Below are 12,133 nucleotides of genomic sequence, written 5' to 3' on the forward strand. Positions count from 1 at the left end.
GTAACTTAACTGTACGGATGTCTGTACATTCATTTTATAACATTAAAATATATTCATACATACTGCTTCAGCAATAGTCCTATTTTGGATGGTTCTCATTTAAGAATTGCACTTTACTTTAAACAGCTATGATTTGTACTCTTAATTGTTGAGATCTCCTGGTCTTAGAAACTTTAGTTACTATTTGCTGATGTAGGTATTTATTTGCTTTCCTCAAATTTATCCTTTATGAAGCAATGCCTGCTTTAATTTCCAATGCTTCTGGTGCTCTTTTAGCAGAGACCCTTTTAGCACTGCTTATAGCTCTGCATTTGATATTCTGGCTTATCTTGTTATCAGCTGTATTTGTTTAGTGTGATGATTCCTCTTTTTGCTTGGTGTTATCAGATCCTTGTTCTATACCTTTTGCTTCTATGGGTAGTCCTTGACTTACAACAGTAACTGAGTCCAAAACTAAGATGATAAGTTATGCTAGTGGTTAAACGATTATCATGTGACCATGACAGATTTTATCTTTGGGGGGGAGGGCATTAAACAAATGCCATGGTCATTAAACAAATATTGTAGTAATTAAATGAATGTCATGGTCATTAAGCACGCCCAATAGGGTTTTTTTTCTGGAAACTGGAAGTAAACTCCTGTTTCTGGCAAAAAAACATAAATTGTGATCAACAGTTATTAAGCAAACAATCATAAGTTGAGGACTACCCATATATAAAATTGCAACCTTTGCTCTTTGTGTTTTAGCAAACACATGGTTTCTGGCCAAGATAACAGTTAATGAGTGGATCAATAGAAACAATGGTAAATTAATTTCTACATCATACAATTTAAGTTTTTCTTCTCTTCTGCTCCTCATCACCCATGCAAAGTGGAGAGACTGGGAAGGAAGATAATACAAGAGAGTAGCAAGCACACAAATACACTGAGTTGGTTGTGCAGTGAGCTTGCTGCTGCCAGCACATTGTTTTCAATGTGCATTCCCTATTGTGTGTCTGTTTACTTTCTTGTAATTTTTTCCTCTCTAATCTTTCTTCAAAGAGAGGGAAGAAAAACAATGTCAGACACAGTACAATGTGCACTGACTATAATGGCAATCACTTGATTGAGGAAAAGCACAAATGTACCTTTTAACTGTCAATGAATGAGGTAGTTGGTAAACGTCAACTACCCGTGAATAATTAAGTTACATTAGTCTTTGGCTTGGCAGCATTTGGGACCAGAATCGCTAATTTTAAGCTATGTGGTCATAAAGTATAATGTGACGTGACGATGTCAGTGATGGCAGTTCTGAAAGGCCTGGTTGCCATCGTTAAGTGAGGACCTTAACTTCCTAGTGGCTTTCCCATTGATTCTGTGGAAAGCCAGCAGGGAATATTGGAAATCGCAATCATATAATCTCAGCTCAATGTCATTAAAAGCAAGCTGGACACCAAAAACCTAGATCACAATCAAGTGCCTTAAGGACACTGCAATGACTGGAACTACCTATTGAGCCCCATCACAACTTTGAATAGTCACAGAATGAATGACCCAAGGACTACCTGTATTTATTTAAACATTTTATGAAGCTATATATCTTAGTTCTTGGCCACTTATTATACAAAATTACACTTACCCTGTGCAACCCATAATTTCTGGTCCATCGAAGGAGAAAGGATCAGAATCATCAGGTTCTGACCTCATTCTGTATGTTTTTGTTACTACTTCATTTGTGAAAAATTCATTAGGTTCAAAGTGGAATTCTAAAGTAAAAGTCTTTGAAAAAGTACAAGTTGGAATAAGTATACATAATTATAATCAGAACCACAAAACAAAACTCCATTAATGTTCTTTATTAATGTTACTGTTTTATCCAAGGAATCAATGATTCTGCCTTTGACATTTATCAGTTCTTAATGCTGTTGAATTGTAATTTGAATCAATCCAAGCAAATATATCCAAGAGGCAAAAATGAAGGGGATTTGACAACTTTTATATTATTTTGCATAATATTCTTATTTCTTCAAGGAACACAAAGTCCATCTTCCTCCATTTAATCTTTCCCAAACCCCACAAGAGGCTGACAATGATGGCTGAATAGGAATTCTGTATCTATTAAAGAACTAATTCTCCCCTCTGTGTTATCTCAAAGAACTACTAGTTTTTACATGCTATTAATTTCTTCATTTTAGAGAACTTACTCTGAAGAATTCCCTATAGTATAACTTCAACAGAACTCTCACCAAAATAAATTATCTGTATGTGCTTAACTAGGTAGTGAACTTATAAATTCTTTGAAATCTTTTTTAGGCATTCTTATGGGCTGAAGATTAAAAAGTTTCAGCAACATGGGAACCTTGGTTAAAAACAGGCTTTTGCTTTAAACTGATATAATGCTAATCATAATTAATGGGCTGGTCATTAGAAATAGACATTTCTGATTACTTAACATTTTAATTTAGGCATTAATTCAAAAGACGTTTTTACTGTTATGAAATACCAAATTGCTACACACACATCCTCAGTGTTTAATTTTGCTATGAAGTCATTCAGGCCACATACAATCTATTGTGACTCAAGAAACACACATTCTCTATAGCAGCACCTTCCCTCTGAAATAAGCCCCCCCCCCACACCAGATGCACATGGCCCCAGCTTGTTAGTGTTTTGGAGACTGTAAACACCTGGCTCTTCACCCACATCTTTGGCAAAGAATATTGTGTTCTCTTAGATGATGTGGTGTGTTTCTCTTTCATTTCTGCCTGGTTCTTTTCATCCGTCATCTTTTCTTCTTCTCTCTTTTATATCTGGATTTTTTTTCTTATTTTTAATGTTTTTATTTAGGAGCCATCCAGTCACGGGAGTCGACTAGTATACAAATTTAATAATAATCTACATAGAAGACATATTTTTTTAACAATACAAGCTTACCATAGGTTCTCCAGCTTCTGAAAACTTCACTTTAATATCTTTTAAATGCTTCAAGATAGGTTCATCATGTTCCTATATATGTAAAGTAAAACTGCAATACATTAGGTAATGCTTTTTACACTTCTAATGCAATTACAAAGTAGGAAATAATATGGTAATATAAAAGAGGCAAATTAAGAGCAACAGATTACATTTATTATCAAACAATTTTATTGTTAGTTTCACAGGTGATACTAATATATATTTATCATAAATATTTATTTCCCTAGAACACAGGTCTGCAACCCGCGGCTCCGGAGCCGCATGCGGCTCTTTCAGCCGTCCCCTGCGGCTCCCAGTCCTCTGCCATGTGCAGTCAAAAAAAAGTGGGACTAAAAAAGTTCAATCAATCAATTCAAATATGCAGGGTAGGTGCATATCTCGCCTTGGCACCACTCTTCAGTCAAAACCTGTTCTGCGCATGCGTGCATGTATGCGCATGCACACATATTTTTTGCGGCTCCCAGGTTTTCATTTTGTGAGGGAACCGGTTCCGAGCGGCTCTTTCACTGTTTCAGGTTGCTGACCCCTGCCCTAGAACATCAAAAGGACTTGTGCAGAAATGAAGAATTTATCATAAACTTAGTGCTTTATTTCAACCAAACATGAGACATGCAATCTGAAGAATCCCAGAAAGGATTAATTGATGGAACATTACACAAAGTAAAACTACAGCCCAGAAGAAATATTTTAATGATGTCCATGCTACCTAGTTCTGAATAAGTTCTAATTCTTAGAGTGTAGTTTATCATCAATATTTCAAATAATTAAAAGTTTACTCTCTTACCTGAACCATATCACTGAGTAAATCGACATTCTTGAATACCGTCAGCCAAAATTCAGGAATTCCTTTAGGATCATCTTTTTCTTGATCTTTTTTCTCCTCTTCAAGCTTGGCCTTCTCTTTCATTTCCTCCTTGTTAAAATTAGTAAGTTAATCTTTCTAATATTTGAGTGCTAAATACCTATCAGGTTTAGTGGTATGCAGTCAGTAACAAAATTGGGTAAACATTGTTTTATTTAATTAAAATATTTACATACTGTTTCCCATTAATAAAAACCTCAAAGCGGTTTACAAAGTATATTTACATACCAGACAATAAGCTACAATGTCCTTACTTTTAGGCTACATGTTTTCCTACTCTTTTGAGAGGTATCAGAAATTTTCCACCGCAAAAACTAAGATTAAAAAAACTCAGACTTCAGATTCCCCTCTTCTTTATACTTATGAAGACAGTAAAAAACAGGAGGTCATTAAAGACCATGCATAACCTGCTGAATACAAAGCTAATTTTCCCACCAAATATAATCTTCAATTGGTTTTAATTCATTTCTCTCCTGATAGTTTCAACAGGAGGGAAATTGAACAAGGAAACAAACAATATAAAAGAAACAAAAATCCACTGCTCCATCCCTTCTGCTTCATAATGCAAACACAAAAGGGCTTTAGAGTACTTTCCTACTAGTGATCCCATGAAATAAGGCAGGACTGTCCTTTAAGTCTACTTCTAATAACATATAGGTACTCACTGAAATTTCTTCTTCTGTGTCTGTTTTCCATTCACATTCTTCTTCAGTAGGTTCATAAACAGCATTGATTATTTCACTTCTCTGGAAGATCAAACCATCGTTCTTTCAGATTACGATGTTAATATAACCCAATACCTTTTATAAGGTGGTAAAGCACAATTCTTTTTGGGGAAATAAAAACTACAAAATTAGAAAATTTATAGGAATTTCAGGCACTCCCATTTTCAACATTATATAGTAAAAGCATACAGATTACCTTGTCAAATAAGGGCTGATAAAGAGTAGCATATTTCCTTTCCAATTCATGAACTTCTTCATAAAACTTTGCTTCTATCTGTGCACATTTAACTTGAAGATTCTTGAGTGCATTTACTCGTCTCTTAACTACTTTAGGCAAGCTGTGGGGAGTGGAAGTATATTGCATATTGATATACCATTCCTTAGCACAATTTCAGGAAAAGAGTTACAAACTTAGCTTCATTTTATGCACTAAGGGACTTGAAAATTGAGATTAAGCAGTTATCTATAATCTTTACAGTTTTATTAAATATAGCTTAACCTTACTGTTCTATTGACACATTATTGATTTGTCTTACTTATTATTACCCTGCCTAGAGGAATTTGAAACAGTGACAAATTCAAAACAATTTAATCTCTAGAAAAAAAATATTCTTACAATGTTTAAATTTTAAAAAGTTATATGAATCTAAAATTGACATTAACTAATATACTTTACAATAAAAGATTATTAGCATTAGACAGGATGTTATGTTAATACTACAGAAGTACTTTTGGTGTAGACTGTATGATGTTCATGGAGCAATCCTAAACATGTAAACTGGTAACAAAACTTGGTTCATGGATCCATGCTCCTGTACTCAATAGTTAATGCAAGAAGCACTGGTTTGTGAGCCACTGATCAAAATTTCTCTCATATTTCTGAACCATTTTTAGAACATTTTGTCCTAAATCCATAGTAATAACACTTGTGTTCATTGCTGTGGAATTCATACGATATTTTCCCTTGGCCATCTACAATATATTATTTATGGCTTTGGGGCTCTATAGAACAACTTTTCACCAGTAATTAGTAAGGTAGGGGCATGTATTGGGGATACTGTTGTTCATGCTCACACATGCCTATCTTCATTTTCCTAATGAATAGAACAACCTCACTCTGACCAATAGCCTCATACCCTACTGCTGCTCTCTCACCTTTAATTCTGATAGGCAGTTCCACAACTACATAGAATATATTATTAGCCTTGCATATCCTTGCAGAGCCATGGTAGAGCAGCGGTTAGAATGCAGTACTGCAGGCTACTTCTGTTTGATTCTCACTGGCTCAAGGTTGACTCAGCCTTCCATCCTTCCGAGGTCAGTAAAATGAGGACGCAGATTGTTGGGGGCAATATGCCGACTCTGTAAACCGCTTAGAGAGGGCTGTAAAGCACCGTGAAGCTGTATATAAGTCTAGGTGCTATTGCTATCTTGAAATAGCAACTCTCCCCACTTGATTCTCATTACAAAAGGGCAACAGATTATGAAAACATGCAAAGAGAGATAACTTAGACTGAATAAAAAGTTTTGGGAAATGTTTTATTATCACTTGGCGTTAGAATAAAGGAAGAAGGGATAAAATAAGGAAGACCTGGAAAGCCCAGAAGCTCTCTGTTCTCAACACTCCTAAAGAAAAAGTGCCTCCTGATGGATAAAGATGTGCTACCCATTATTTATATTTGTACTGTCTAATAAAGTTACTGCGGTGGCTATAATATAAGCAAAATATTGATCTGGACATGAAATGTCTGCATTCTGAGAAACACGGATAGTATTTTCCACAAAATGAATAACATTTTTCTATTTCAAGTAAAGTAACAGAAGCAGCAAAGTAGAATAAAAATTTCAAAGAAAGCATTATGTTCCACAAAAATCAAAGAAAACAGGAAGCAGTCATGTAATTGTAATGTATTTAATTAGATTATACAAACTTGTAATTGTCATATCTCTATATGCTTCCCACTATTTTTCATAAAGAAAATCACATACTTTTCTTCTCAACATTATTAGTGGAATCCTATATAGATAACTAAAAAGTTCTCACTGAGCTAAATACTTGTTTCCAAGGAAGCTTAAATAGGACTGCAGACTGTTCTTTTCTAAATCATCAATTATGAAAACTTCTCTGAAAGAGATTGCAGGTAGCCCTTAACCTACAACCATTCATTTATTGAATATTCAAAGTTATAAAGATACCAAAAAATGTGACTTACAATCAGTCCTAGACCAACACAGTGTCCCCATGGTTATGGGATCAAAATTTGGTTCCTTGACATCCAGTATATATTTAAGTGGTTGCAGAGTTCTGGGCTCATGTGATTGTCACTTACAACCTTTCCAGCGGGCTTCTGGCAAACAAAGTCAATGGGGAAAGCCAAATTCTCTTAAAGACCACATGATTCACCTAACCCCAGATTTGCTTAACAACTATGACAAAAAAGGCCATTAATTTGTGTGTGACCCACTTAACAACTGCTTTCCTTAACAAATGCTGTGTAAGACTACCTGTACTTGTCGGATGCACAATTTAACTACACATACAAGACACATTCCATTCTTTATTTTGCCAAATGATTATGTGGCATTACACACAAAAAAATAACTGATTAAGGAATAAGACAGTAAAATAATATACTGTAATATACCTTTCTATATATCCTGTAGGCGTTCCCACCAAGCCATCAAGCCTTTCCTGGAGGGCTGCAAGAATCTGAGGATTCTGCATCATTTGGACAGTTAGTTGGCGTGCTGAACAAAACAGAACAGATTTTTAAAAAAATCTTATAAAGTATTGTTACCCTTGTATCTGTTTTAATAAACAACACAAAATAAATAATTATCCCCCCTATCTGCTCACTGATTTAAGGTAATTAGATAAGATATAACACTATATTTATTGCTAGACAATAACAGCAAAAGAAATTACTCATGTAAAGCCTCTTAAACTTTGTAGGCTAGTTGAAAAGATAAAACATGTATAAATATTATTACAATATTTTCAGGTTATGTAAAGTACAAAAAGTTAGAAATATTAACAAAAATAAATTAGGGCATATGTTTAAAGATAAGAAAACATTGTTAGAATTCATTTATACTCTCACTATTCATTATACTTCTCCTTCTACCCTTCTAAAAGCATTCCAGCTTCTACCGCTTCTAAATGCTTCTTCATCCCATAACTTTTCTCAACTCTCTTTCTGATGAACTCATAAATCCCATCCGACCACAACTTTCTTAGTCTTCTCTTTTTCTGTATCTAATCATTTGCCCTTCATCTATTTGCTTTATCATGTAGTACTTACATTCTCACTATATGACCCAATCACTTCAACGTAGTTTAGTATTGGTCACACATTTTTAAATTCAATCAATATTCATACTGCATTCATTATTGGACTTAATTCTCCTTTCTAACAGAATAACAAAAAAAATACATTTCAAACAAGTTTTAAATTGATTTTGCATTTTAATGAGTGAAATAAGTATTTGACCCCTTCGCAAAACATGACTTAGTATTGGTGGGAAAACCCTTGCTGGCAATCACAGAGCTCAAACGTTACCTGTAGTTGGCCACCAGGTTTGCACACATCTCAGGAGGGATTTTGTCCTACTCTTCTTTGCAGATCCTCTCCAAGTCATTAAGGTTTCGAGACTGATATTTGGCAGTTCGAACCTTCAGCTCCCTCTAGATTTTCTTTGGGATTAAGGTCTGGAGACTAGCCAGGCCACTCCAGGACCTGAATGTGCTTCTTCTTGAGCCGCTTCTTTGTTGCCTTGGCCTTGTTTTGGGTCATTGCCATGTGTTTTGGTCATTGCCATGCTGGAATACCCATCCACGACCCATTTTCAATGCCCTGACTAAGGGAAGGAGGGTCTCACCCAAGATATGACGGTACATGGCCCCGTCAATCATCCCTTTGATGCGATGAAGTTGTCCTGTCCCCTTAGCAGAAAAACACCCCCAAAGCATAATCTTTCCACCTCCATGTTTGACGGTGGGGATGGTGTTCTTGGGGTCATAGGCAGCATTCCTCCTCCTCCAAACATGGCAAGTTGAGTTGATGCCAAAGAGCTCAATTTTGGTCACATCTGACCACAACACTTTCACACAGTTCTCCTTGCAGGCACTGCAGGATTTCAGTCCTTCACGGTGTAGTGTGTTACCAATTGTTTTCTTGGTGAGTATGGTCCCAGCTGCCTTGAGATCATTGACAAGATCCTCCCGTGTAGTTCTAGGCAGATTCCTCACCATTCTTATAACTGAAGCTCCATGAGGTGAGATCTTGCAAGGAGCCCCAGACCGAGGGAGATTGACAGTTATTATTTCTTCCATTTGCGAATAATCACACCAACTGTTGTCACCTTCTCACCAAACTGCTTGGCAATAGTCTTGCAGACCATTCCAGCCTTGTGTAGGTCTACAATCTTGACTCTGACATCCTTGGAAAGTTCTTTGGTCTTGGCCATGGTGGAGAGTTTGGAATCTGATCGATTGCTTCTGTGGACAGGTGTCTTTTATACAGGTAACAAGCTGAGATTAGGAGCATCCCCTTTAAGAGAGTGCTCCTAATATCAGCTCGTTAGCTGTATAAAAGACACCTGGGAGGCAGAAATCTTGCTGACTGATAAGGAGAAAAAATACTTATTTCACTCATTAAAATGAAAATCAATTTATAACTTTTTTGAAATGCCTTTTTCTGGATTTTTTTGTTGTTATTCTGTCTCTCACTGTTAAAATAAACCTACCATTAAAATTATAGACTTATCATGTCTTTGTCAGTGGGCAAATGTACAAAATCAGCAGGGGATCAAATATATTCCCCTCACTGTATATACATCCAAAACATTTTTACCAGCATTTGCACATCCTGAAACTTCTCCATTCATCTCCCATGCTTAAATAAATATTTTACCAACATGCACTAATACATCTATATGCTTTTCAAAAACCTAAAAAGCTTTCAACAGTTTTATATAACTTGGAATTATTTAGTCCACTTCCCTGTTAAACAACAACCACATGTCCTTTGGTACATTATATTTTTCCAGCATCATACAACTTATCATTTACTGCAACTCAAATTCTCACCCAATATTGCTTTACCTACAAATAAATGTTTACAGATTCACCAATTTCACAAGCATTCCTTATACATTTGTGCATAAATACATAAATAATCAAGGGAACATCATATATTCTTTTCCTACTCCCTCTATTATTAATTTGCTAAGCACTACATTTATTCTCACACATACTTCATTTATTCCATAAACACTCTTACAGCTTACACAACTGGAGCTCCATATCTGTAGAAAGCATTCCAATTCAACTTGTCATTATTTTACGTTATCTCTGAATCAACATCCATACAATAAAACTTTCATCCCACATAAATTTTTAATGACCTGCTGCAGAATAGAAATCTAATCTTTATTACTTTTGTCCTGCAGAGCATACTGTACTTTCAAAATTTTGCTGTCAACTTCTATATTTCAATCAGAAATCTGAGAAACGTGTAGCCAGCCACTACCTTACCTTCTATAATTTTTGCATTTAAGCTTCTTTTGTCAAGGGAAACAATGGCACTTCCCCTAACAATTGGACACAGATGCCGTCTTCATATACATAAAGCCACCCCAAAAGTATATTGTATATATAAGTACTGTATATTTATGAGAAATTTTGCATTTAAATTTAGTGTATGTTCATTTTGAAGATTGAAATCCTATGTGTATTGACACTGAAATAAAGTCCACTCTATGCAGTGGAGCTCTAATGATATGTGGGAATGACCCTGGGAGACAGGGCAAGAGACACAGCGAAGAAAATGGTCAGATAAAAGACAACTCTGCCCACAGCATAAATAGGGGTTAGGCAAGAGCTTATTTAGAAGTAAAACATATAAGCTGCAATAGAAAACCTTTTAATAAAAAAGTACTTTTCATAAATATTAGTAGATATTTGTGATCTAAAAGGTAAATATTGCATTTGCCAAGGTGTTGTTCCCCCCACATCACTAACAGGTGTTTACTTTATTAGGCCTCATATTATATTTGAAAATGTGCATTTATAGTACTCAGAAACAACTTGTCATTTCTGTCCTTACCTTTACTGTTAGCATCCTCACCAGATTCTTCTTCTTCTACTTCTTCAACGTCTTCCATATCTTGCGGGTCAAGCTCAGCCTGTTCTTTACTATCCAAAGAAAGAGTTTTCAATTTGTTATCCAGATATTTAATTTTTCTTAAAGTTAATATTTCAAATACATGCTATCAACATGCTGATCAAAATATGTGCAGAAGTTAAAGTCTTTCAAATCAATTTACTTAATGCAAAAATCATCAGGTTTTCTTCATTCAGCATTCTGCTTCAACATTAAGAACAACAATGGCAAAAGTGGAAAATATCCCCTTTTCTACTTATGAAACTCTACGATAATGTCTTTCAGTTTAGAATACGGAGAATATTTCAGGGACAGTGTATAGTATATCGTTTTGTGATACGCTTCTGCAATTAAAAGCATCTAAATAATATGTATGTGATCATTTGCAAAACAATTGTATTTTTTAAAATTTAACTATATAAATATTAATAAAAAGATACTACTAAAGCTCTTTGGTGCTAGAGGAATCAACTTATCTGTCCTGCAAAAAGATCACATGATGCAAATTTACATTATACTGCAATAGGCATGAGGACCAAACTTCTCAGCACTATAGCTACATAAAGAATCTAAGTACCAAAAATGATAGATGTTACTGGAATTTGGTTTTGTAAGGCTTCACATTGATTTTTATTTTTCTGATGGATTATATAAAGGAACATAACTTGTATACATTGCTTGCAGTACAAGGTTCATTTAAATATTTGTGCATCATTTCCAGTTATTGTAACTGCACTTTTCCCCCTTCCCATTTATATTCTCCAAATGTACATTGTCTTGCCTTTGGCACACAAAACACTATAACTGACATTTTAAAGAATAAGTTAGACAACATTGTCATTCCAATTTAGCATTATTGTTCAGAATGAAGAGCAGGTCAGGACACGCATAAAGCTACTGGTTTCAGAACAGAATTTTTAAAATTTATATAAGAACATGAATCTGACACTCAGTTCTCATTCGAACAGAACATAAGACATGTCATATTCACTACTCTGCACTTGGTATTTATAAGTCAACACAACAAGTACTGATATTTTATTGTATCCACATGTAACCTGAATTCTATTCTTTTATTCACTGTTCCATATTTATGTTGAATTCTTAAAGGGCAACAATCTTATCTTATAGGTTGTACATTATTATCATTATTTAAGTATGACTAGCCCACAAAAATCCTTGGGATAAAACATTCTTTTAAGCAATTTTAACATTGTTACATGTAGATATTCTCAGGTACCATAAAACTAAATCATTGTTATGGTACCATTATTGGAAGAAATATAGAAAAATCTGTTTAAAAATCTACTTAGAATTGTACAAGTAATCTTTGACTTACAGAATTCCTTTAGTGACTGTTTGAAGATACAACAGCACTGAAAAAAGTGACTTATGACTGTTCAGCTTATGACCGTTGCAGTAGCCCC

At 34.9% G+C, this 12,133-nt stretch overlaps 1 protein-coding gene across 3 annotated transcripts in view; it reads right to left on the reverse strand.

The window, feature by feature from the left end:
• NAP1L1 (nucleosome assembly protein 1 like 1) overlaps nucleotides 1-12,133 on the reverse strand; it is a 42,837-nt gene that overhangs the window by 16,573 nt on the left and 14,131 nt on the right. For 2 of the 3 annotated variants that reach the window (XM_083365669.1, XM_083365671.1), the window contains exons 3-9: nucleotides 10,650-10,738; nucleotides 7,188-7,290; nucleotides 4,739-4,880; nucleotides 4,483-4,563; nucleotides 3,740-3,868; nucleotides 2,914-2,985; nucleotides 1,619-1,758 (exon numbers count right to left, since the gene is read on the reverse strand). In XM_083365669.1, the coding sequence (XP_083221795.1) occupies nucleotides 1,619-1,758; nucleotides 2,914-2,985; nucleotides 3,740-3,868; nucleotides 4,483-4,563; nucleotides 4,739-4,880; nucleotides 7,188-7,290; nucleotides 10,650-10,738 (756 nt within the window). The remainder of the gene's footprint in view (nucleotides 1-1,618; nucleotides 1,759-2,913; nucleotides 2,986-3,739; nucleotides 3,869-4,482; nucleotides 4,564-4,738; nucleotides 4,881-7,187; nucleotides 7,291-10,649; nucleotides 10,739-12,133) is intronic. The other variant, XM_083365670.1, reaches the window with a different exon arrangement.

Source organism: Vipera ursinii (assembly GCF_947247035.1).
Source record: "Vipera ursinii genome assembly, chromosome: 6".
Taxonomy (NCBI): domain Eukaryota; kingdom Metazoa; phylum Chordata; class Lepidosauria; order Squamata; family Viperidae; genus Vipera; species Vipera ursinii.